Source organism: Echiichthys vipera (genome assembly GCF_963691815.1).
Source record: "Echiichthys vipera genome assembly, chromosome: 15".
Taxonomy (NCBI): Eukaryota; Metazoa; Chordata; class Actinopteri; order Perciformes; family Trachinidae; genus Echiichthys; species Echiichthys vipera.
Genome location: NC_139840.1, coordinates 15,948,799 through 15,974,980, shown reverse-complemented (window position 1 = coordinate 15,974,980; position 26,182 = coordinate 15,948,799). Strand labels below are relative to the sequence as shown.

The window sequence follows — 26,182 nt, the reverse complement described above, 5'->3', positions numbered from 1 at the left end:
CAGAAAATGGGAGCCACCAGTGTCTGACTGGGGGCCACCTCCTTCCAGCAACAATTCTCTTGGCCCTTTTTTTCCCAGCTGGCTGGGTCTAGTCTGTATGGCCTAGCTGGAACCCTTTCAATTCTGTCCCACTTGTCCCCGTGCTGGGCTCCCTGCTCTAGGCTTGCCTGCCACCCCATGAATACCAAGCAGACACACTCATGCACGCGCACATGTGCACGCACGCACGCACGCACACACACACACACACACACACACACACACAAACACACACACTAAATACAAGTTCAATCTCTCTCTGCATAGTTGTATTAGGTCAGTATTTAAGCCTGGCAACCAATCCTCCTCTGTGTGCACATGCATGTGTCTTTCGGGGTGTATGATGTTCCTTCACAACTTTAAAAAAACATCAAATCAATGCTTTTGCACGTTTAAGACCATTAACTACAAATTGCTCACATTTTATATTACTCCCCTGCCCACCATTTTCCGAACTGATACGCATCTTAAAATGTGTTTTTCCACTTTCTAGACAGACGTTGGTTTCAGTTTGAAACGTATTGAGATGTCTGGCAGTAATGTACAATGTTAGACAGACAAGCACACTACAATACTGTGATTACTTTTTTCAGTGATGACTAAAACAAAATTCAATAATTAAATTACAGTCAGTAGTATTGAGAGTATAATGAGAGTAGCCGGTCCACCTACAAGGACAAATAATATGTTTTTTAAAAAAGGGGGGGGAAAAAACAACCTTAACTCGCCTTAGCCTTAAGGTGGACTGTGGGGGTGCTGAGCAAAACTCAGGGGAAGAGCTTGAAACTAAAACTACAACTGATACACCTTTAAGATTGGTAAGCTGGGCGGTTGTTTCTAGCTTCTGGGTTAACTACCTTTACCTAAATCTGCTGGTAGCAAGAGAGACACAGGCACTTGGCTAGGGTCTTGAGGGGTTGTAGCGTTTATTCACCGACAAAAACTGTACGTACTAATACATTAACGTTACAGCAAGGTAACTGCATACTCTCTGTGACACATGCTCTCTCTCACTGTCACTGTCTGTGAGTGTGGAACTCTCTCTCTTTCTCTGCATGAATATGCATTGAGTTATTCCTTAAAGGAGTTTTACTTGTTTAACACATTTGAGGTTAAAACTCATGTTAAAAATAAACAAAAAATAAAAATCCCAATGTTTAAGTTTTCGGTGAGTCAATTGAATTATATAATGATACAATTGTAATATTTTGGGGGAACACAAGTTTTGTCTTGCAGTTTCTGTCCACTTCTGGCAACAGTTCCAGTGCAGGCTTGTCCAAAAGTGGTCCCATTTCCAATATAAGCCAACAACTACATCCGACATAACCCACTAGGGATGAGGATAACAGAGACACAGGCTATTTTCACAACTCAGGGATGTCAAGTCCAGCCATCTACCCAGTAAAGGGGGGCCACTAAAGGCAGCAACATTATGACGCCCAGAAGTCTCCAGCTCATGCCTGGGGAGAGATATGTATAAGTGCTCTTATAGATTGATTTAAAAACATTAAATACACATGCACTGCGTTGACAACAGTGCCTGAAATGTAGAGGAGAGGGGGATATGCAATGGGGACTGAATGCAAGTGAAAATGTGTATGTTATATTTTCCTCTTGATGTACATAAATCTCTTCTAATCTCTTCTCTTCTCTTTCTGGTATATGACTCACATTACCTTAAACCCACATGCACGACCCCACCTTATGTAGAGAAAGTAGGGTATTGCTTAAAATGTGAAGATAAAGATCATAGGGTAATGTATTAAAAAAGCTTATTCTAGACGGTTTCTCAAAAGCATATTAAATACAAACAGAACCAATACTCAGTGTATCACATCTTACAGTATGTGTACTATATAATACTGTGTATACAGCAATATGTGTAAGATGAGGAAACTGCTATAGAGAATTGATCTCAAGATCTCAAGACACAGTACATTCAGTTCGAGAAATGTCTGGCAGTCATCCATGAAACTGTCTTTGTGTTGTGAACATCCAACTTAAAGCCACATATAACATAAGACATATGTTAGTACTCAGCATGCAAGAGCACCCAATCCCCCATGTTAAACACTACATTTCTTTTAATAATTTTTTATCAAAAATAAAGAATTTATAATATCCTCCTATAGTCTGACCCTAAACAACAACAATGACTTTTAGTTGCCTTGCCATTGTGGAAAATAAGCCCTTCTCTAGCCTCTGCTTAGCCTGCATTTTTTCGGAGAAGGCTGAACCCTTTTGTATAAACATTATTTTTTTTCTGAATAGTTTCAACACTGTGCATGCTTCTTTGTTGCATTGGTGGAAAAAATAGCTCACGAACCACAAGTAGCCTGCAAAACCTTTCCAATCAATACATCTAACATTGCCAAGGTATATGTTTAAAACAAAAAAAGTTAAACAAAAAGGTTTGTAGGCCTTTCGCACATGCCATTAAAAACTACTGATCTAGTGTGTACTCACCGTGGCGGTGACGAGTGGACCATGGAGCTGTGCAAAGAGCAAGGCTTCATTAACGTGACCCCTAACCCCCAGCAGGGCTAGTTCCAGACTGTGGTGGCCAGCCATGGCATGGGTTAGTTGCTCCAGCAGGCTGGTATACCTCCTCCAAGGCTGATCCAGCTCCGATACACTAGCCAAGCAACCTCGCATTACATTCAGACAGTATCCCACGCACGGCTTAATGAGCGTCAAGCCTCTGCAGTGGGAGCAGTACACCATCTTCACTAGGCCCTTCACACACTCTTTGGTCATGCTGACATTTTCGGTGGCATTCATCACCTCCAGACCCTCGTCCAGGGCCAGGCCCAGTTGTCTCCCGGCTCCCAGTGCCCCGGCCAGCTCCTGGGCCATGACGGCTGGATGAGGCCCAAAAGGGTTGACATCCAGCCTGATCATACGGAGACAGTCACCCATTTCACTGCCCATTGTCATGCTGCCTTCAATGCCTGGATTGATGAGTCTTGTGTAGGCGAGTGGGAAGAGGTTATTAAAAAATTGGTGAACTGACGCCTCCACAGACACGTTGGCCCCACGGAGGTAGAGGGAAAGTGAGGAGAAGAGTTGGTTAACATGGGGTAGGGCATGGCGGGACAGAGATGAGTAGGTTCCCTCCAACAGAGAACTCAGATGGCCCTGAGAGAAGGATAGAAGGTACTGGAACATGTCTGTAAGGAGAGCAAAAGAGAAACACAGAGATATGAGATAGAAGGGAAGACAAGGGCAGGTGACATTTTATAGTATTAGAGTATTAGAGTAGAGTATAAAGTCTTATTTAGAAATAATTGATGATATGATTTACAAGCTCTCCATGAAATGGGTAAGGCATCCAAAATTCAAACACATATCAGAACCCTGGCTCATAACCAGCTAAGCTTGGCTTGTGTGCATCAGTAAGTTGGGTTGAGAAACCAGTGTCAAGTTTCCCTATAATGCTGTTGGATATCATTGTGTATGAAGTCACCACCCCAATAAGTATGTCTTAAGGAGACAGTCTCTGCCTGTATACACAGTCAGACACACACACACACACACACACACACACAAATACACATACACATACACATACAAAGACAGAGACGGAGAGAGAGAGTGAGAGAGAGAAAGAGAGAGAGATTCGAACAGCATCCTGATATGAGCAGCAACCGCAATCAGTTTGCATTTTCTTTGGAGAATACTGTATATTCCAGATTCTGCAGTGGTGTTTGATATGCCACCAACTGTTGAGTCATCCAGTTCTTTTGTAATTTCCTTGTAAAAAAGGGAGGCTGTAAAGCAATCAATGATGTCAGTGCAGAGGCTGATTAGTGCCAATGGAGTGCCACTTCTTGCTTTGCAAGGTACTGTAACAGAGTAGAGAGACTGAATGACAGAAGGTAAAGCAAGAGTAGGGTAAAAAAAAAAAAGATTGACTTTTTTTCCCTGGTCATTTTCTCTCCTTTTTCTCCAACATACCTCCTCACTAATCATCATTTCACTGTTAATTGATATTGTTTATAGTTGAATAAAAGTCTATTAGAAAATCATGTAAATATTAACTTGATTTGTGTGAGTGTGTGTGTGTGTGTGTGTGTGTGTGTGTGTGTGTGTGTGTGTGTGTGTGTGTGTGTGTATGTGTGTTTGTGTGTGTGTGTGTGTGTGTGTGTGTGTGTGTGTGTGTGTGTGTGTGTGTGTGTGTGTGTGTGTGTGTGTGTATGTGCGCGCGCGCGTGTGTGTGTGTGTGTGTGTGTGTGTGTGTGTGTGTGTGTGTGTGTGTGTGTGTGTGTGTGTGTGTGTGTGTGTGTGTGTGTGTGTGTCCTGGACATAACACTCTTCTCTGGGGTGTGATGTAAGCTTAAAAGCATGACAGGACATGAAGGAGCAATAGCAACTGTACAGAAATTGAGACCCCATAACCACACCACACACACACACACACACACACACACAAATAAAATGAAAAAAAACTAGAGACCATCTCAATGGGATCATACCAGCCATGCCGCCAAATTGGGCCAGGGGCATAAAGTGTTGGGGCGATGGCCCTTCCCTGCTTTCTATCCCCCTAATTCTGGCGCCCTTGTTCGGACCCCACCCATCTTTGAACTCGGCCTTCATTTTCTAAACTACACACCTGTAACATTTTGTGACAAAATCTGGTCACAGACGTCATATAAGCAACTTAAACCACATTGTTGCCATTATAACACCACACACACACACACACACACACACACACACACACACACACACACACACAAGATGAAAACAATGCTGGTGTCGATGTCAAGGTTGTGTTTAGATCAAAATGGAGGTCAAAGTCAAAGACGGGTGTTTTGCAAGATGGTCTCTAGTTAAAACTATGTTTGCTTGACATTAACACATTCATTCATAAGAATACCCTTCGCGTAATAAATCTATCTCAACACAGTGATTGTTACCAAATGAGTATGTGCGTGTTTGTGTGTGTGCCTGTGTGTGTCCTGCCCCTCCCTGCTCACAGACAGAAGGATAACAACAGTCATGTCCTCCTCAACAGCTGCACTAATATGACCGCTGCCTGTGACACACGGGGACTCCCCACTGGCCGGTAAAAGGCACAACTCAGTTGTAATGTACAAGAAGGCCTCATTATCACGATCAGAGCTGCTGCACGCAATATATTTAAAAACATAGCCTATTAGATTTGCAACAGAATTAAACCAGACAGACATGACAAGTTTGGGATGATTACTGTAAAGTAAAGGGTGACGTGTTGTAGTCTGACTGTAGGTTGAAAGCAGTCAGAAAGACCTCACGAGATGACCAGCTAGAAACGGATCAAAGAGGGGAACAAAATGAGAGACAACAAGAAAGAGGAATGAGCAAAAATAGCATTAGATTTGAAGATAATTTACAGTTACACCTCGGTGTCTCCTAAGCCTGTGGGGCTGCAGAGTTGGTAGCAGTGGGGGGTCTGTCTGCTTGCCTGCCAGTCAGACATTTACACCACAAGATGTACCCACAGGCTTAGATTACATGACATTACATAATGTTATTATAAAATGATCACGCTCAGAAAGACCATGGTTTAATCTTATTCTCTATGAGCAGTAAAGGGGGAAAAAATGAACCTAGGCCCTGTTCTGTGCAAAAATACACGAAGAGGACACGAAAAAAAATCCGTCTTGTACTGCTTAAGAGCACCATGCCTGGATGCACATATTTCAAAGGGTTTCTGACAGGATCATTAAATCCTTAAGACATTCCATACTTGTTAAAAAATCATATTTTTATTTGCCAAGAGTGTGACACCGAGAGAGAACACGAAAGAGGGAAAAAAAGGAAAAAGAGTGGGAGCCCGCCAGGAAAAATGGAATAAAGAGAAGCGACTGAAGTTTTGAACAAGCAAAAACAACTACTGTACAAGTGGACTCCACCTTGTGAACATGCTCTGACATCTGGATTCATTTGGCCCCTGGGTCCTGGGCACTTCCCTGTCTCTCCATGGCCGTTACTTCAAACATGTCCTTCTCTGAGTATACAGAAGTTAGGACAAGAGTCCACCTTTCTTCCCCTTCACACAAACAAACAAGAAACTGGACTCCATAATGCGTTCATTTTCAACATCAGTTGATCCTCTCCCATGCTCAAATGTATCTGGTTTCTTATTCTGTGGTAAATCAAGTGCAGTTATTGTGGGTTTCTCTGCACTTTCCAGTACTGGGAAACAGGAGTGATAACAAAAAACAAGAAACCAGCAGCTTTTTAAGTCCTAACTGCCATTGCATGATAGTCAGTTGAGTTTGATTGTTCTGGCAGACCGCAGTGTCTGAATTTCGATTTGACCACACTCCATTCAGACACGCAGTCGTGGGTGGCTATCATTACCATGTCATACACTCCCATCAGTGAGCCTCCTGGGAAATGAAGTCTGGCTAGATCGAGACTATTTTGCATGGAGCAATTATCTTTCATTTCCAAGGAAGTCCTAAAAACTCAAAAACTCAAAACACAAAAATTGTCACGCTAACTATACAGGAATAAATGAACAGGCTTGCTTTGTCTGTGGTCCTGTGGGGCCAATCTGACATGCTCTCTGCTCAGAATAAATAAGGTCTTAAATGGATAAATAAAGCAGCAGCAGTAAAGTGGAGAAGGCATTTGTCCTGCAGTGGCCTAAACTGAGTATGTATTATGACTTTGGGATGGAAAATTATACCATATCTTTCCTCTAGAGCCAGACAGATATATTGGCCGGACGATATTATCACTTGATACTGGCCTGTCACAGAGATATCAGCACATATCGGAGAACATATATGCTGATACCGATAGATGCTGATATCTCTGTGAAAACCTTTTACAGAACATAAACTGCAGAAAATTATGCTTAGGGCAAATTATAAATAGAGTCATATAGCCATTTACATTTTTGATCTATTTATTCTACATTTAACTGGGCATCAATTGACTGATACTGAACATACGGTACTGTTTAGCTGGTGGAAATGATGTTTATTTAACTATGTTTTCTATTAAATCTTTAATTTATTGGTATTCTGAATGTAATATATTGTACGTACCGTATGTATACTATATAGGTTTTGAATACCTTTGCAGAGTCGGTGCATAATCCACATAGAGGGATCTATTTTCATTCCAGCTTGAAATTCACTATATCGGTCGCCATATCGTACCAGTATCGGTATTGGCCTCAAAAATCCCATATTGCTCAGGCCCTACTTTCCACCAATGCTATGCCAAGGCAACTCTCTGAGATCATTGGCTTTAATCATAAGAAGCTATTTCCACTTTACATTCTGCATGGCAACCGAGTGTTTTACTGGCACAATTGGTGTCACCATGGTGAAGCTTCCACAATAAATGAGTCAAAATAAGCATGGTGACAGCTCTATGATGTGTTCTTCGCCTACACAGCAATGCTAGGCCCTGTTTTCAAAACTACTCCTGCATTTATTCACGCGTGTCAGAATGAGCAGTATTGTTTAAGTCTGAGTAGGTATTTAAGGCCAAGGCATCAAAGCTGAGATGCCAAATCTCAGCACAGACATGTGGCCCCAGATAGCTATCACAGACAGCATGTTAAGTGGAGAGAGTGTTTATAGCCCTACGGTATGATCAGTAGCAGTAGTAGTAGTAGTTCTAGTAATAATAGTAGTTAGTGTTGTAGCTGTGGTAAGTTGTTTGTAAATTATTATGCATAGCAATTTCTGACTTTAGTGACTCCTAGTGGTGGTATCATAAAAAAATGCCTTAGCAATAAGCAAGGCATGCTGGAAAGCTACTAAGCAGTTACCTCAGTTACACATCTTTACAGTTTGGCCAGCCAGATCTACAAAGTGTGACTAAGCTTCACAGAGAAATATAATGACTTTAAGAGAATATTATATATTTAGAACATTTTACTTGACAAAGTATTTTTCTGAAGTTTAAGAATGCAGCATTTCAAAAATCCCTGTCATAGAAAGTCAATGTTATGTCCAATTGCAAACAAATTGTTAAACAGCAAACCTTATCGTATATGTATTTTCTTTATTTAATGTTTAACCAAAAGTAATCATAACATGTCTTGTGTGCATTGCACTGACAAATATGAGTCCATCTTAACTCCTGTGAAATCCTGGAAATATATTGTCTCATTAGATAAGGGCCTGTTGTGGGATCAGAACGGTGTTCTATGACTTTTGCTTAATGAAATGGCCCACCAAGTTCTTATTGGAAATAATCCTACACTTTTTAATATACCATACAATGATAATATTATCATTAACAATCAAACACTCAAATGCATACATTGATGGGTAAACTGTAAAAGCAAGGTGTTGAGTTTTTGATTTCACATGTTAAAATATTTGATTGGGAAACTGATCGTGTGTGAACCTAAACCAGTTGTATAGCCCTGGGTTAGGGGGTTTAACTTTATTTGTGTGATAAGTGAGACTACATCTGTAAATAAGTGCATGTATGTATAAGTATGAGTGCATGTACAGTAGGTCTGTATTTTTAAGCATGAGCATGTCGGCCCGTTGAGGTGGGTGTGCATATCTGCATGCTTAAAGATGCGGTAATATTGTGATAATGAGGAAGGAGACTGTTCTCATACTATGGAGCTGTGGGCCCTTCCTATCAGTCCTTACTGGACCTCACCAACCATCTTCTCAGGCAAAGCATTTTAATCCTACCACAGGCTTGAGTTTCAGACAGGTCACCACACAGATATATGACATAGTGACACATGTGTAGATTACATATCCTTGTTTTAATTAGTAGAAATACAGTACATAGGGCAATTTCCCACTCAGCACTGGTCATCTTAGGTTACAGGGGGGGAGCTGCTGTGTCATATAATCTCCCGGCTTCTAACCTTTCAGCAAACAGTTTAATGGTAATAAACTATTAATAATTCAATGAATCAATTGGTTGATTCATCATACTTGGGTGATAAAATCACATGTCTAAAGTCTAAAGTGGGAGCATGACTCATCTGTCAAACAAAAGACGCAGACGTACTGCTCACGCAAATTTGAGCTGCACGGAGGGTGGGGGGTGAGGTTGGTGGTGCTCCACTCCTGCCAAAACCACTGGGACTCCACAAGTGTCGTAAGAAACCTCACATATGCAATAACAAATGCGTGCACAAATTTCAGCGAACCCTGGCCCCGAATCCTAATTTGCTTGTCTTGTCCTATCAGGGGGCTAACAGGTGGGATAATGAGCTTGAGAGGGGGTGGGTGAAGTGGGTAATTAAGAAGGCATCCCAGCTATATGCAAACTCGGTAACATAAACAATTCCACAGATGCCAGGGGCATACGGGGTGCACTGGGCTATAATGTGGTGTGGGAGGAGGAGTAGCGGTAGGGCTTGGACAGGAGGGGGGGGTGGGGGGTCACTGCTATGGCCAAAGTAGGGAAACATGATCGAAGGCAGGGGAATGAGCAGACGAGAACAGGACAGGGACAGAGGAGACAGAGCACAGGAGCTGAGGGAGGAGAAGGGGAGGGAGGGAGGGTTGTTCAAATGGCTAATGCCATAAAGGGGAGATATAGAGGGCCAGCATGAGGGCAGACTGATGACAGGCTGATGGACAGCACCTCTGGTCCTACTCATTAAGGGGGCCACAGGTCTATAGTGACACCCCATTTCTCTTTTGTTTATTGGTATATAAATCACAGAGTCTCTTTTGATATAGTGTAGCACTAAGGAGCAGACCACAAAAACTATTTAAAACTAACTACTTACATCTACAACAAAACGTATGCCAGTGACAGAAGAAGGAATGACATCTGAACAGCCTTACTGCAAAGATATTATGTAAATTCTTATTCTTATAACAACCTAGAGACACTGCTACATACATTTTACTCCAGAGATTTAGTTGTGAAATATTGTTTCAATCTGTATTGTGAAGGAAAGTAGAACATGCTCATCCAAAACCAGACTCAAATGCAGGAAAGAAAGAACTTGAATAAAAAGTTAGATTCCCTTTAACAGCAAATCAGCTGCCAATGGCTTATAACTCTGCAGACTGGAACATAATTGAGTGAATCTAATTGAATAGAAGCATTTTCTCCCAAAAAAACTGGCCACATTAATGACAGCCTGTGCTTTAGTGATAAACAATAAAGCCTTGTCAAGGTAATGACCCATTATATAAGTGGAAACTGATGATGACTAGACGGCCGGAGACAGAGACTGGACTCCAGATTTTCATGAAAAAGGAAAGGAAACATTTAGGCTAACATGAGATTAACATGGAACAGACCCTTGGACTGACTCTGAGGTGTAAAGGGAATCCAAGATGAAAGGGAGTCTATGAAAAATTTTCCACTTTTCTTAGCAGGTGTGGCCCGTGTTTTCATTTTTCAGCTCACATTGGGTTACTTATGCATTGTTTTAATTATGAGCCAAAACTAATCTTTGATAAGGCCCATATGCTATCAAGAACAAAAAAAATGCTTCCATCTATTTTGTGGGCTGAAATAAATGAAAAGAAAATACTAAGTAATCAAGATAAATGTATGAAAATATTTGTGAAGAACAAATCTAGTCATTAGCTCAGTATTAAGAGCTAGCCAGTGATAGACTGTGTTGTGGTTGATCATTTTGGCAAACAATACAGCAGACATCATAATCCATTACAGATCATACAAACAGGACACGGCTGGGCAGGATCAGAACAATGTATATTTTGTCCATTTCTCTCATTTACCATATCTCCTCCTCTGGAGTACAATGGTTGAATGACTGTAGGCTCACAGAATAAAGCCGACCGTGGGGACTGCTTAATGGTGCGCTAGGAGCCATAGAGGCGAGGAGGAAGAAGGATAGGAAGCAGAGGAGTGTCCAACATAGGGTGTAATGAGGAAAGTGGGTTGACTTGAATGGGGGAGTGATGAAGTGAGTTGGTGGTGAGAGATGGGAGATGGAAAGCCAACTCCAACCTTCTTTGGGCTGTAGTTACAGTGTGAGTCACAATGCAGAGATATGTACTGTACCTTACGTGTCTCATCCACTTAAAGCACATATTAAGCACACACCCTGATATCCCAGAGGCAATGGATGGAAGCAGCTCTCTCTCACAGACATGCAGGCCAATTTTGAATGTTCAACCCCTCTTTCCCTTGCGCTATGTCTTACCAATACTCCCTCATTTCCCCTAGCTAGTCCTTATTTTGATCAAAATCCCCCATAATGTCCCTTAACAATATCTCCTTCATTAAACTGAACAAAGGTAGTCAACTGTGTGGGTTATCAGACATTTTCTGATAAAGAGCTGCAATACACGGATACTTGTGCACAAGCAGATCTTTATTTCATACTTGTGCAAACACACACACGACCACACACACACACACACACACACACACACACACACACACACACACACACACATTTTATTGCTTGTGGGATCATTCTGGGAAGGACGGGTTTAGCATAGTCAGACAGGACACAGGGAAAGGCCAGGCTGGACCAATCAGCAATGGTAGAGTACAAATCCCATCAGCCAGACAGACAGATTGTGTTCCAGAAAAGCCAAATTCTCTTGGACAGAGAACAAGCCCCGGGAGATGCGACTTTGTCTGATTACCAAGAAACTTCCAGGACATCAAGCTTATTGTGCTCCGATAGTAGTGAGACTGATGAAGTTTATTCTACAACAACAGTGTTTGTTGAGGCACGCTGGAAGGCAGAGTCAGAAATATCGTTTGTAAAGTACTGACAGAAAATCATTCCATGATATAAGAGATGGTGTTGGCAAGAAATAAAAGGGGCATTTATCTCAGTTTCATTTTATGCTCGTATGTCAAATTATGGCTGTGGAGACTGGCGGCAGGCTAATCCACACAGACCTCCTATTTGTTTAGGCTTTGGATGTAATATTGGGGAGCATGGCCGATTGGTGAAGAAGACTGGGGCTGTTTGGGAGCAGAATAACAATGATGAAGAGACTTTTAGGGGTGAAGAAGAAGAAGATGGACAAGAATTTTATGTTTATGCTTTCATTCTGTGGAACGCACCCTTGGCTGGAATATCTTTGAGACACGAGGGCTCCCTGCAGCGCACATGCCAGTACGCAAGCTGTTGGCATGGTGCCCACATAGAACCAGCATGCTCTTGTTAAGCAATTTATGCTGGTAAAGCATGGAACACAGAAAGGGAGAGACGTCCAGGAAGAAAGAGACAGAGTTGTCAGAGAGCAGCAGTACAACAGTGAATCCACAGGGCAAAAGCCTGTTGATTCAACGTTCTTTAAAAAAGGCAGACCACATTGCACACACACCTGACGGAATCACATTCAAACGCACCTGTGCACACTTTCACTGAACCTTTACTTAAACATCCCCCTCATTGTTCTGTTCTCTGTCTCTCTCTCTGTCTCTGTCTCTCTCTCTCGATAGATCCAACTCAAAACTCCTCTTGGTTCTCACATAATCATGCTGAGGTGAGAGGGACAGATGAAAAGCAGAGGTAATAGGGAAGCTTTGAGTGTGACTTTATGACTGTAAAATGCTTTGAGCTTTTCCCCTCTCTCCACCCTACTACCCTTTGTTCTTTCCCCCTTTTCCCCTGCAAACTTGGGGGCTTATACATCCTGCCCTTATGTGTCATGTCTACTCGGGAGACTAGAGAGGCGTAGATAAAAAACAAACATGCTTAGGACACACACACACACACACACACTCAAATACGCAATATATTCGCTCCCACTATTAGGTCCATAAACACGTTTCCCCTCCACCCTGTGTGATTAAATGAGACGTGTAGGGATGGATTCCGGATATCCTCCCTAATTTGAGCATGAGCTCATGGTGCAGCGTCTCAGCCTCTAGAGCAATAACCCTGTCGTTCAAAACATCTGCAGAGAAAAATACATGCAGACATGAAGTGAGAGGGGGAAAAAAATAATGATGTGAGAGAGGACGGGCTAAAAAGATCACAAGCAAAATAAGTGAGAGAAGTTCCAGACAAATACAGAGAGATTGTAATATAGATAGAGGATTTTTTGTCTAATGAAAGAATGAAGATGAACACCACAGCCAAGTGATTCATCATTCCTTTCACTTGCACTTACATAGACATGCACACAAACACATGCCCATGCAAACACACATAAATCATCACTATTTAATTAATAAGACAGTTGCCTTTACATAGGGTGTTTTGTATAACCCACCCAGGGTGATGTTGACAGTAGAAGTGACGGCAGCTGAGGAATTTTCAAAACAATTTAATCTGGGATGGTTTATGAACAATAAGGCTTAAGGCTAGATATATATATTGTCTGTCTGTCTATGCCCAGAGGGGAAATGAGAAACACTGGGGGGGTGCAAATTGGAGAAACATGGAGAATAATGTCTACTGCATCGAAGCAGGCAAAGCCAAGCTTCAAATTCTGAAAGGGGCAGAGAGATAATTACAGTAAGTTGAACTCAGCCACCTTTTGAAAAGCCCAGGGGGGGGGGGGGTCAGACTTGTCTTTCCTTATTCATTCTCACGTCTCAGAGTCCTCTTATTCTGCATTCTACCATTAACAGCTGAGGCCCTCGAGTATCCCTGATTCTCAGGTTATGGTTTTGATCACTTTGTCTCTTGCACGCACTCATGCACATGCTGTCTCCCAGGACAGAGGGGGTCTGGAGAGTTCCTGGATGATGAGACAAGGATCAGCTAATTATGTCGCCTCAATGAGGAAAGGCAATGTCCTTGCCATGGCCTCTCTCTCTCTCTCTTCTCTCTCTCTCTCTGTCTCTCTCTTTCTCAAATGAACTCCTTGTCCCTTCACTAAGGTTTTAAATGTGATGCACTTCCATTGATGATAGAGAACTATCTAGGCCAGCAGAATACATCTCTGTGAAAAGCATTTGTCATCTCCTGTGAGGACAACTTGAGCCCTGAGGTGGTCATGATGACTTGCAAGGGTGGTAAATATCGTACATGCTCACATGTCTTTGCTACACATGTATGCACACACACACACACACACACACACACTGGTACACATGTATGCACACACACACACACACAATGACACACGTACAAAATTCTCCAGCACACACACACACACACACATACGCGCACACACACACACACACACACACACACACACACACACACACACACACACACACAGATGTCATGGCCTTTAGCTGTGGGCCAGGTCCCCCTCATATCGGTGACACTAGCGATCAAAAGTGTCAGCATTTTCTTGACATCTGCTCCCCAGCAGTGAGTATATAGTATATCCAGATACTTACTCTCCTGCCCATCAATCCCACCTGTCATGCACACACACACACACACACACACACACACACACACACACACACACACACACACACACACACACACACAAACACACACACACACACACACACACACACACACACACACACACACACACACACACACACACACACACACACACACACACACACATCCCAAATTCAATTACCTGCACATCAATTTGCCAACAGGAGATTGCTAACCCTAACCCTCCTAACAGTTTAAGGGGAGGCTCAATAAATGGAAGCAAAAAAGAATTACAAAAGCTATTAAACAAAGATCACAAAGAATAGCCTAAATGTATATGATTTGTTAAAAAGATAGCTCTGACCTCTACACACATCAGACTGCTGGGTTATAATTTGATATTCTGCTTATTTATTAAGGAGACACCTGGTTACCAGGAATCATCATACAGAAATTAGCTCAATGGCTAGAGGACGTACTCTGCTCAGAACACTACAGTGAATTTCAGCCTGTATGCACGTTTTTTGAGCCCAGCACTTTTGCAACAGAGCAGCAAATATTGGTATGGAGAGCAACTAGGCCACTTCTGCAGCTCCCTGCTGTGCACCCAGCCCCACGTGAGGAGAGGAGCGAAACGCAGCAAATACTCACACTGAGCTTAAATGGAAACACTGTGGGGTAACATCGGGCTTTCAGTTTATTTAAGGAAATTATTATAAGAATTCTGTTATTCTACAGTTTTGGAATAAAAAGAATGAATATCTGATTATCAAAATTGAAAACTGAATACCTAACCAATGAATGAATATCCAATTAGTCAAATATTCAGGTCTAGCCCTCGTAGTTCGGGAAGATGTTATTTTTTTCCCACTTGCCCAGAGTCAAAAACAAATACATTTCCCAGGACAGACCTTTTTTATGTATTTGGTGTAGTCTGACGTTATGTCAAAAAGCGATAGTAGGCAACTGTGGCTCAATTGGTGAGTGTCTATCGGATCAAATAACATAATCATAATCCCATAGGCATCCAGGAATTGCCAGAAACAAGCAAGTAAAACTTTGTCTTAGGTTAGGTCCACAGTTTTTAGAGAACCACTGCTCTGAACCAACAGATCCGATCTGATTAGCGATTAGCATGGGCAAACATACAAAAAGAAAATTATTTAGTGGCCAATCCATCTGTTCAACCTTCTCACAGCCAATCAGGAGACCACGGAGGGTTCCCAGCCAGTAAGATTACTCCAGATCTGATTAGTCTTAGATGGCAGCTCTAAGCTGGCCCAGCTTAGACTGGGCTCTGTGATGACACCTACCGACCATCAGGCCAAAACACTCATGACCTAGCGTGGCAGTCACAGGGTAAAAGTGTATGGCAATATCTGAACAATCCCAAAAGATTATTGGTTCTGTTTCAAGAAGGCTTTGTTATAACAGCAGACGATTGAACCTGTTTCTTTATGATAATACGGTATCAGAAACATTTAAGCAAAACAAACCTCTCAGCATTCATAAATGTGGTCTGTGTTTATGGGGTCATACTCATGACATGACAACTCCCACACATGACAAAGCACAGTAGGGCCTTTAGGCCTGTCAAAACACAGGCAGGCCAACAAACACACTGAGACACGCACACACAGACGCAGACACACTCCTTACACACATACACACCATCTCCTTTCTAATGGGCTTGTCCTTTTTGCTAAACTTCAGCAATCAGCAGGAGTGATTTTTTGAGTTGAAACAAAAGCTACAGCAAACACGCACAAAAGACGGTAGTTATAAGATTTGCAGTATGACTAGCATGACAGATAGATGGAAAGCTGTAGCTAAAACTGTTGCCACATGAAAGAATTATTAGATAAACAGATTAAACGCTGAAGAGCAGAGTTTTTAGCCTTCAGACAACTGGCTCAGTGGTGAATTGAATGTGGTGCAATTGGACAGACACAGTACAAACAAAAAGGGATAGGAGCTACCCACAAACAATTTTCCACCATCCAGCGTGTTAATAACAGTACCAAGGGTATCAGCCAAAATCATATTCTCATTGCTTCATGCGGTATATGAGCCACTTGCTATTTTACATTCCACTTGAGGCACTCAGACGGCACAGAGACTGTCCTTAGAAGGCCTTGTAAATTGAGGGCTAGTGACATCATCATTTTCGGCACCACTATGCTCCCGTTTCTATTGTTATTCCATTGTTATTTTCCATCTTGGCCTTTTCTGGATATGTGAAACACCTGATCTTCATTCTTTGGACAGGCTCAGACATGAGGTCAGAAGGAAAAGATGAAAATGATGATGAAACAGACAAATAACGGGAAGACTATTCGAAGATGGTTTATTTCTAGTCATGTAACCTACTTATTGTATAAAAGAACTGTAAGAGGGGCTTATCTTTTGCACTCTGTGTGCACCTACATAGTTATATGTTTGAAGGGACTAGAATTTCATATTTTGATTATGTTGAACGCCATTTGACAGTAATATATTCTGTCCGGATGACGCAAGTTGAACATAACAGTAGTCATTTCCATGACAACAGTGTATGAAAATAAAACATTCTCCATGAATGTTCCCTACACAGTCTCCTTCTCCATTACACCATTAGTACGGCAACATCCACATCCTTCATAAAACAGGACTTAGCAAACATGGCGTTTAAGCAGTCCATTGTCTTATAAAAACTAATTGCATGGTACCGTACATTCCTGTAACACTAAAAACATCCAAAGCATGTTTCCCACCCTGTTGGATTGTGTTTTGAGGTTTTGGGGAGGAAAAACTGGTCTATTTCGGAATTGTTTTAATTTAAATGACTGCAATCACTAGAGGAAGAGGAAGGACAAGCTTGGGCAACTAGTGCACTGCTTGATTCAGTTGGGCAAAACACAAAACCTGTTGGCAGGCAATCCCAACTGAAAAAGGCTTTGTATGTACAGAAGGGCCTTGTTTATCCGGAACTCAGACTTCTGAACTGACCAGGCTTCCAAAGAAGCATTGCAACCAAAAGATACACCCAAAAATAAAACACCAAACAAACAAACTAAAATAATTACTGTGCACAGACTATTTCACTCTCCAACTCTACTGTAATTTGTTCAAGGGTTCCGGTAATTGTCTTGCTGTCCTGACAGCAGGCTCAGATAATGACAAAGCAGACCATCTTCCGTGAACACTAAATGCTGAGAAAAAGGCCTCTATACCCTCTTTTTCCCGTTTGCCCTCAGTGATCCCTCTCCACAGTTCTGCTACTGCCAAACCCACAGAAGAAAGGAAGAGGAGGGGGGAATTTTCTGAGCTGCACACTTGCCTGCACGCTAGCTACCGTGACCCTGGGGAACTGAGTAAAAACTTTTTTCACCAAATACTGGACAAATAAATATTCTTTGGAAGCAAGAAAATAAACACAAAGTTGTTTTGTTTTTATGCTGAATTTGGATTCAAATAAGAGGCATAAGTTCAGTGTCAGGTCAGCAATAAGCTGAGTCAAGTTTTTGAATTAAATACTTTTGAATATGATCAAATTATGGGGTATTCTAGTGGTTAGTACAATGTAGTGGTAGGTACAGTACCAGATAGCTGACAACTAACCAATCACTCAATCACAACATCTATGTCCCATCCATCAACAACCCAGTGTCTCAGGCCAATCCAACCCAAGCCTGGCCCCTTTGTCCCAGCACTCACCCTGGAAGGCATCCGAGTGGCCAGAGATGAGGTGCTCAAGCTCATAGCTGTAGGAGTGAATGTTGTGGAGGGTTTCTCTTTTTACAGCGAACTGGTAGCTTTCCTCCATCTTCCGGGTGCAGCAGGACGGACCCTGGTGCTTGCAGACCAACAGATCCACATCTAGGAAAGTGAAAGGACATACATTTCTTTAATTTTTTAATTATCAAAATGCATTTTTATTTTTTGAGTGGTAACACATTTTGAGTGGTAACATATACAATATCACACAAAATGGAAGAGCAGAAGAATTGAGGTATCTCAGTGTGGATGAGATAAGATAAAGTCGTTTATCCTGTGACATAGATATATGATTCTACACTGTGCAAATATGTGTGAGTATATGTATAGTGTCCTGAGTATGCACATAGATAGACAGGCCATAACTCCATTGGGAGACAGAGGAGGCACCATGGGAGGGTGAGAAAGTAGACCAAGAATTCATCCACGTTTCCTGCTAAAAATACTGTCTCTGCTCAATATATAAATATCTTTGGCTCATTCAATTGAGCACATGTCATAAAGACATACATTTGTAAAAAAAAACATAAATATACATATGCACTTGAATTTTGCAATGTAAACATGCTAAACTTACTGCCACTGATACACATGCATGCATGCACACACACACACACACACACACACAGAGTTATCTGTGTGAAATAATTTCTAGAACTAGACAGTCATTAGCCATAATACTGCAGTTCAGAACAACCACATGAAAGCAATGACCTAACTGCAAATACTATAATCCAAAGAACAGCTCAATCAGGCACAATTACATCAGCGGAAACAAGAGTCCACCCTGTCCTGCCAGTGTCACCTGCTTCTCACCATTGCTACAAATATAAACACTGTAATGACATCACTGAGACTGGTCACAATTAGCATGGGCTATTAAAATGGTTCTTTCCCACACATTCCCTTGCACAGGGACAGAAGTCTGATTTGATAACTCATTTTACAGGGGGAAGGGCTGGACGGGGGTGGCTGGAGGCAGGTGTTGTAACCAGAGCCTAAAGCATGGCCTTAGGACAGACCGCAAGACCAGTGCCTCACTGTCCAAATCCCTCCATGAAACACAATAGGGTTGCATTCTCAATCCCTCTTTCCCTTTCTGCTCCCTCTCTCCCATTTGCCTGGCATATCCTAGTGAGGCCTGGGTGTCTCTTAATTACCTAGTGAGGCTCCATTTGTTCCCATCCCAGAGCCAGACGAGTGAAGTCATAACTGGCTGCCCTGCCCCTTACAGCTCATTATCTCCATCTCTGTAGCAGTCCAGTCTTTTTATGTTGACACCGTCTCCCTGTTGACACTGCTCCTGCAAAATCATTTCTTGTTTTTTGTGTGTGTATTGAGGAATGCCACTCGTTCTGTTTCAATGTTATGCCTTTGTTTTGGGCTCACATCTGCTACTATTCATATGTACCTCCTACCATGCTTAATAGAGCTCTTTTCCAAATTTGATTGTTGGGTGGGATATAAATGAGAAACCAAAACAGTTTAGGCATAAAAAACATGAATATTTACAGTCTAAAACACATTAACATGAACTCATAAATGAATATATTTATTAGAATCCCCAATGCAGGGTCTAGGCCTCCAGGAGGAGTCAGCCTCCCCCTGAGGTTAAATGTCATAACTTGACCATTTGATTTAGTGACACCACGCTTACAAAACCAAGAGAAGCAATCCTAAAACACATTTTCACTACTTCTAGTAGGTATAAGAGATTGGTTCTCTTGGTAGAATTACACGCAACAATCATCCATAAATGCCTTGTCAAGAAGCTATATTGTCCAACATTCGTATTATTTAGATATCTATAAATCATGTTTGTCAATCAATCATTCAATATCAGTGTCTAGTGGGACCTCATCATATTTCAAATAAGATGATTAATCCGACATATTATTTACAACAAGCTCAACCTGCTCTCTCAGTAGAGTGATTAGGTCTTAATATGAAACGTGTGACATTTTAAGAGCCATTTTATTAGAGCCCTCTGTAAAGCTTAATGTTTTATGAATTCAGCTCCTGGAAAGCTGTAGGCCAGATGGGAAATGTGCGCCACTTGTCAAATATATGTTGCCTTTTGAAAGCACAATATACTGTTTTAAATCTGTTTTAAGGTTGTCATTTCACCATATTTGGTGTGTACCCTCTCTCACCTTATGTCCCTGACCCTGTTCTCCTCACTGGCCAGCTCTTTCTCTCCTTTGTGTTTGTGTGTTATCTGTGATATGAAACTAATATCCAGGGACTCACAGCGGAATCCAGCCTGGCCTCTCCGTCCCTTGCGAGTAGCTGCATGGAGTAAGTGATACTCAGAAAGACTTCGGCTGTTAAAGCCACCACAGCAGCAGTGAGGACAGGCTGACCGTGTCACCAATATACCGTGCCACTTTCTGGAATCATTAGAAGCCATGTCACTATTTGTAAGTCCAACAGCAAACGTATTGCTTAGTCTGCTTTTTTTTAGTTTATATATTTTATGTAAAGTAATTAACAAACAGCGTTTTAGTGGCCTGAGGGGTAAACTAAAATATGTATTGAGAACACATCAGCCACATATCTATTAATATCTGACCGCCTTGTCTTTTAGCAATGTGTACTATTTAATCCATAATCCATTTATATTATCAGTATAAAGAATAAAGACCATACAAACCTATAAAAATTGTTGACTTTTTAATGTTTTGTTTAATGAAAATAAGGCATCTTGTGTAATGAGAGTTTCAAATGGTGTTTAGATTAAAGTTAATGTAAAAAAAAAATAATCTTTGCATCAATTTTTCTAGTCAAACTTTAGTAGGGAACAGTAACCATTTTGGACATCTGGACAATAATTTCCCATTATTTTTTGTATAACCACTCAAGCGCAATTGCTTGGGGGGGACCATGACTCAACAACAATTTTGATTTGATGGATTGGAATGATGCCCTGCTCACACAGACAACTTATGTAAATGTAGTTGTAAACTATTATTTTTTAGGTTGAGCTTACTGAAACTCGTACATTTTCTTTTATACATCATGTAACTGGTATTATTAAATAACCCTGTTGTGTAGTTCATGCTGTAGTGTTTTATATTGTGTATTCCAGATACTGGTGCATTTCACTGTAAATACACCTTGATTACTTACCCATGATCTTTCCAACCATTACGCCACTTAAAGAGGTATTTTGATGATTTAAATCAAGTTCTGTGTCATGGCAGTGTGGGCAATGTGTAGAGATGAACAGTGTCTGACTTCCCTCAGCGGCGGAAGTCCCCATGGAAAGGAGAATCGGAGGTCTGCCAAAATCATGTTTCAAAAGTGTTTCTCGATCTTTTGGCCGTTCAGTCTTCCTCTGCAAAAGTTCTTTTGTACTCTTGATAATAAAGGTATTTTCTTGTCTCCACACTGAAGGTATTTTGTTGTAACTATCATAATGACCACTTTTTTTCTTGTAATTGTTTATTCCATAAACCACGGAAAGTTTGACTCAAACAGCTGGTCTGCAGCATAATACAGTACATGGCAAGTTTGGGCCAAAGGAAAGGGCTGTCTGGGGGCAGGGTAAATGTAAATAATCTTAATATAGCTTAATATAACCGTCATCTATTGTAGGTAATATGCTGACTATTGATAAGTATCGCATGCAATCGCACTTCAAAAACTCCAACTAATTCCTTCAATGGGACTTAATATAGACTCCAAACGGCCAAGAGGACTAAAAGCTACATATCCTTTGTATTATTGCCCAATGTGTAAGGTACTCATCCTGCCTGGCTAAACCTTACACTTTCTCTCCAGAATGGATGTCATCTCTGAATCCTAATTCCCTTAATCGTCCTCAGGTGACAAATACCTCTGGAGTAATTTGCCGTATTAAAGCTACGGCTCAGGGGTCTTGACTTGTTAGTCACAATCCCTTCAACAACACCTCAGTGCCCTTCACTGCACAACTCCTGAGTGGAGAAACTCTACCACTGTATAATTGCCCTGCTAACTCACATGCCATTCTCAATATGTGGCTCTAGTCGAGATGAATACAATATACTGCTGAGAAGATGGTTATGTTGTTACCACCCCTTTCAAGTACACATGCATAAACTCCTGCACTCATATAATGGTTTATATGCAGGCAACATCTGCTCAATATGGTATGGAAAGTTTTGTTATGGTTTGGAATGTGTTGATGACCAGGAGGGTTGCAGTTTCCTGATGCTGCTGTTTTGATATTTTTCAGAGAACAAGAATAACTTTGTAGTATTAGTAGGCAATTAATGAAGTTACCCTTCTGCTGCCTCAGGAAGCCAGTTTTCTTTGAAGTTCCCAGATCCACTGAACATACAGGATATTTACTCCATACAGATTTGCTGTGTTTTGGATGGACCGTGTTGAATGAAAACACATCTCAAAGGGTCTTTGCCGCATACCCGCATTTTTGGACAGCCTTGAAACTAAACTGGAATATTTAGCTTTCCCAGACCCCGAGCTGGAACTGCCTACAGTGATTGGCACAGGGTCCAAAGCCACGCCAGAGGCTGGACAGACAGAGCTTAAAGAGAGAAGTGGAAGGCTGGTGGCCAGATATATACAGACCTGATGAAGCAGCTTTATATCAGAAGGGTGCTCAGCCACAGACTGGCAGAGTAATTAACATACACCTAAAATAATCTGTTGAACACTCCCTCTCAGAAACCAGCTCTCCTCTTGTGTACTATTTCTAGAACACAAGAAGGTTAATCTTTTCTAAATTATTATATAATTGGTAAGATAAGATGATATACTTGGAACTGTTGGCAGTCTACAAACCTCATAAACTCACACCAGCCTCTACGACAGTAGCAAGCCAGGAGGGTAAGGTACACAATCAACTGACAAACAAGATAGACTTAGGCTGAAATCCAATAAGAGATGCTGAGTAGAGACTGACTCAGACAGAGTAATCAGCTTCAGACTGGGGCAACACTGGTCAGTCTGGAGACAGAACAACTGGGGTGCTTGTCAGTTGAATAATCTGTAATATCATTTTTTGAGATTGTCAGAGATGCTATTTTTTACCACAAGCGTTTTCTAATGGCTTTAGTTTTACAAAACACAATGATCTTATGTGAATATGACATTGCATTGAAGTTGGTAGCCGACAGATGGTCATGAAAAGAAAACCCAGATGCTCAATGATTGAAGTGTGTATGTAGTACAGTAGCTGTGCACCATGTGTACGTTCTCTCAGTGAGAAGGGCCAAGTTAAAAAGGGAATAAAAAATAACTACAGCCAATCAAAGAACACGTCAAGCTTTGAGAGCTTGCCAAGGCTTTTGACGCTGTAACTGGTTAAGGATGTGGCAACATGTGATAACACACTGTGTTCCAATTCCCTTGCTGTTAACATATGACCCTGCTCGCCTTGTATTCAATATATAAGACACTTTCTCTTTCGCCCTAAAATAGCTGTTAATGACTCAGTAGAGAATAGCAGTAGAGTAATAAGTTGAACAACGTGTTCTGCGTGTGGTATGTACACAATCAGATAAGCCCTTCTCAATCAGAAAGTTTTAACTGAGCTGGAATATATGTTGATCGTATCTAAGCTGTAGAATTAGCATGTCTCTGAACAGCTCTGCTAGCTGTCTGCTTTCCAAATGATCTATCTCTAAAGGGCTGTATCAGCACCCGTTGGTAATCTCAGTATGGAGCATTTGGCTGTGTACCATGGTACCAAAGTGGTCATAACTCTTTAAAATAATCACAGGCTAAGCAACTTCATGCCACTGATTATCCAAGTTCCCTTAATGCTGAACTGGCATTGAGATAAAGTCGCTCTTTGTAAAGTGTGACATTTAATGCCTGGAAAGCAAATATTATGGTCTGAAATAATTCAATACAAAGACATACAGTACTGGTAAAATACTCCAGAGACACTTAATGGTCACCCAATGACACAGCTTCAGCACACAAATGGAAACAAAGTATTTTTTACTATAAATTGCGAGTGCCTCTAAACTACATTGACATTTGAGGAGAAATAATGGTAGGAATCAATTCAGGTCAGACATTTACTTGTAGTGAGCAATATTTTACTTTGAGCTATTGCTACATTTCAGTATTTTCCTACTTACTCACTTAATGCACAAATGGTGGTGAGAGCTGTGTGGAGGCAATCCAAGCCAACGTTTTTTTTTTCTGTATTTCAAGTAGAGCACCTTTAGGTAAAGAATCTGAGCACTAATTGCACCACTGATTGCCAACATTGCTCTTGGTGATCATCAAGCAATATAATTACCAAGCAGCAACCTTCAGGGCTGAAAAAGTCAATGTGAAAGTACCAAAAAAGCTGTCCCTCGAATAACCACTTGACTGGCTCCAAAGGCAAGTCCAACTTTACAGCAGTAATAAACTCATTTACAGCCTGGTATAGAAAAAAAAATAGCCTTGCATCACCAGACTAATCACAAATGCTATTAGTTTGGGCCCTCTCAGTTCATTTTCAATTTCCAAAGGTCGTTATCAACGGTGCAGCGCCAAAGCGAGCTATGAAGCATGACGTACAACCAATCACAGCAACGAAATGTGACCCCCTAATCAATCAGAGCAACAAGCTAGCTCAGTGGAAAACGATGGCGGCCAGGTTAGGAATTACTTCAATTTCTGATTGCACAGGGCCTGGACAGCTGGAAATCTGTCTGTGCAGAGGGGACATACCTGCCAAAACAAAATGAACAGGAGTTTGACAGACTTGTCTGGAACAGGAGTTCACCTGTTCTAATTATATTAACGTTTTGGGTTATGCATTAAGGGCATGGTCACTTTGAGTGACAGGTTGGTGCCGTCGCAGGTGGCTAGCATGGACCTTAGGCTTCACTTGGCCCGCCTCAGCTCCATCCATGCTCCACCTGTTTGCCCATTTTTGAATTTGCCAGGGGTTAGGCAGCATCAAGCACTGCCAAGATGGCGACGGCTGGAGCCACCCACTTTGAGATTCATTACGGCTTTTCAGATCCACATGGGTGATGTCACGGAGACATGGCTCATATTTTATACAGTCTATGATCACTACGTATTGCACTTCATGTTGTCGTTGGATACAAGAATTTAAAATGAAAGAATATTGCATAAAAAATATGTACCGTAAATGTGCTATGCTTTTTATATAGGATCATATCCAATTGGCCAGCACTAAAGTTCCCTGCTGCCACACTCCTGGGGCTTAGTGAGAAATCAGTTCTCCACACATGAATGAAACGCAGCACTGTATCCTAAAACACACATCAGACTGTGAAAAGGGCTGAAGTTTTGCCACTTTAAATTTCAAGAGTTGCTTTTATTGGCATTTGATCTGAGAACTGAAGCAGAGTAGCATAATTATGTAAACACACACACACACACATACAGTAAATCTCCCACTCCAACACCCCGTTCCATTGGTCAGCACTTTGAAGACAAGATTGCGCCCTGACCCAAAACAACCTCTCTAGGATAAGTACAAATAAAAGGCATAGTAAGATAGAAGCCCAAAATGTACCGGTGAAGCTCCAGCAATGTTTGGTTAGCTGTGAAGGGAAGGGACAGCAGAAAGGTGGTGGAGTGTAAATGCAAAACATACAGTTCACCACACCTTTTAAATAAACAGAGATATTTATATAAATTAAAAGTGCGGACCAAAGAGCCGCAGTTTGTCTCTGGATCACATCAGCCCTGTTTTACAAAAAACGTTATAGAGGGAGCATCTCTTAAAAAAAAAAAGAAAAAGAGGTGGGGAAAGCAAAATCCTTAAAAGGAACGACTATTGCTTCACACCTTAATGTGTGTATGCTGCCATTTGCTCACTGTTAGGTAAAACGCTCATCAACAGCTGCATTTGTAGGCTGTGTAGATTCTGCCAATGCACTGCAGACTGTAAAGCTTGTCACGCACGCCTTGCTCCAGACTGCTGACATTCTCAGAAGACCAAGGTCCTTCCGTCGTCCTTAAGAGCTATCCCAAAACTACTGCTTGTAATGAAATTGACATCTTCTGTTGCTAGTAGTGACACCATGCTAAACAAACATATCAAGTGGTTTGGATGCACCTCTAGGTATGCTCCCCACTCAGCTATCCATTGCTCTTCTCCCTGTTACTGCCTGCATACTCAGACTAGGTGATACTTAAGCTGCCACCAACCTGAGTGTGACACTA

The 26,182-nt window shown here is 41.5% G+C and overlaps 1 protein-coding gene across 2 annotated transcripts in view; it reads right to left on the bottom strand.

Moving 5' to 3' along the window:
• Nucleotides 1-26,182, bottom strand: part of LOC310957412 (glypican-5-like) — a 101,505-nt gene that overhangs the window by 73,752 nt on the left and 1,571 nt on the right. For both annotated transcript variants that reach the window (XM_083927966.1, XM_083927967.1), the window contains 2 exons: nucleotides 17,972-18,133; nucleotides 2,506-3,209 (listed from right to left, as the gene is read on the bottom strand). In XM_083927966.1, coding sequence (XP_083784092.1) covers nucleotides 2,506-3,209; nucleotides 17,972-18,133 — 866 coding nt within the window. The remainder of the gene's footprint in view (nucleotides 1-2,505; nucleotides 3,210-17,971; nucleotides 18,134-26,182) is intronic.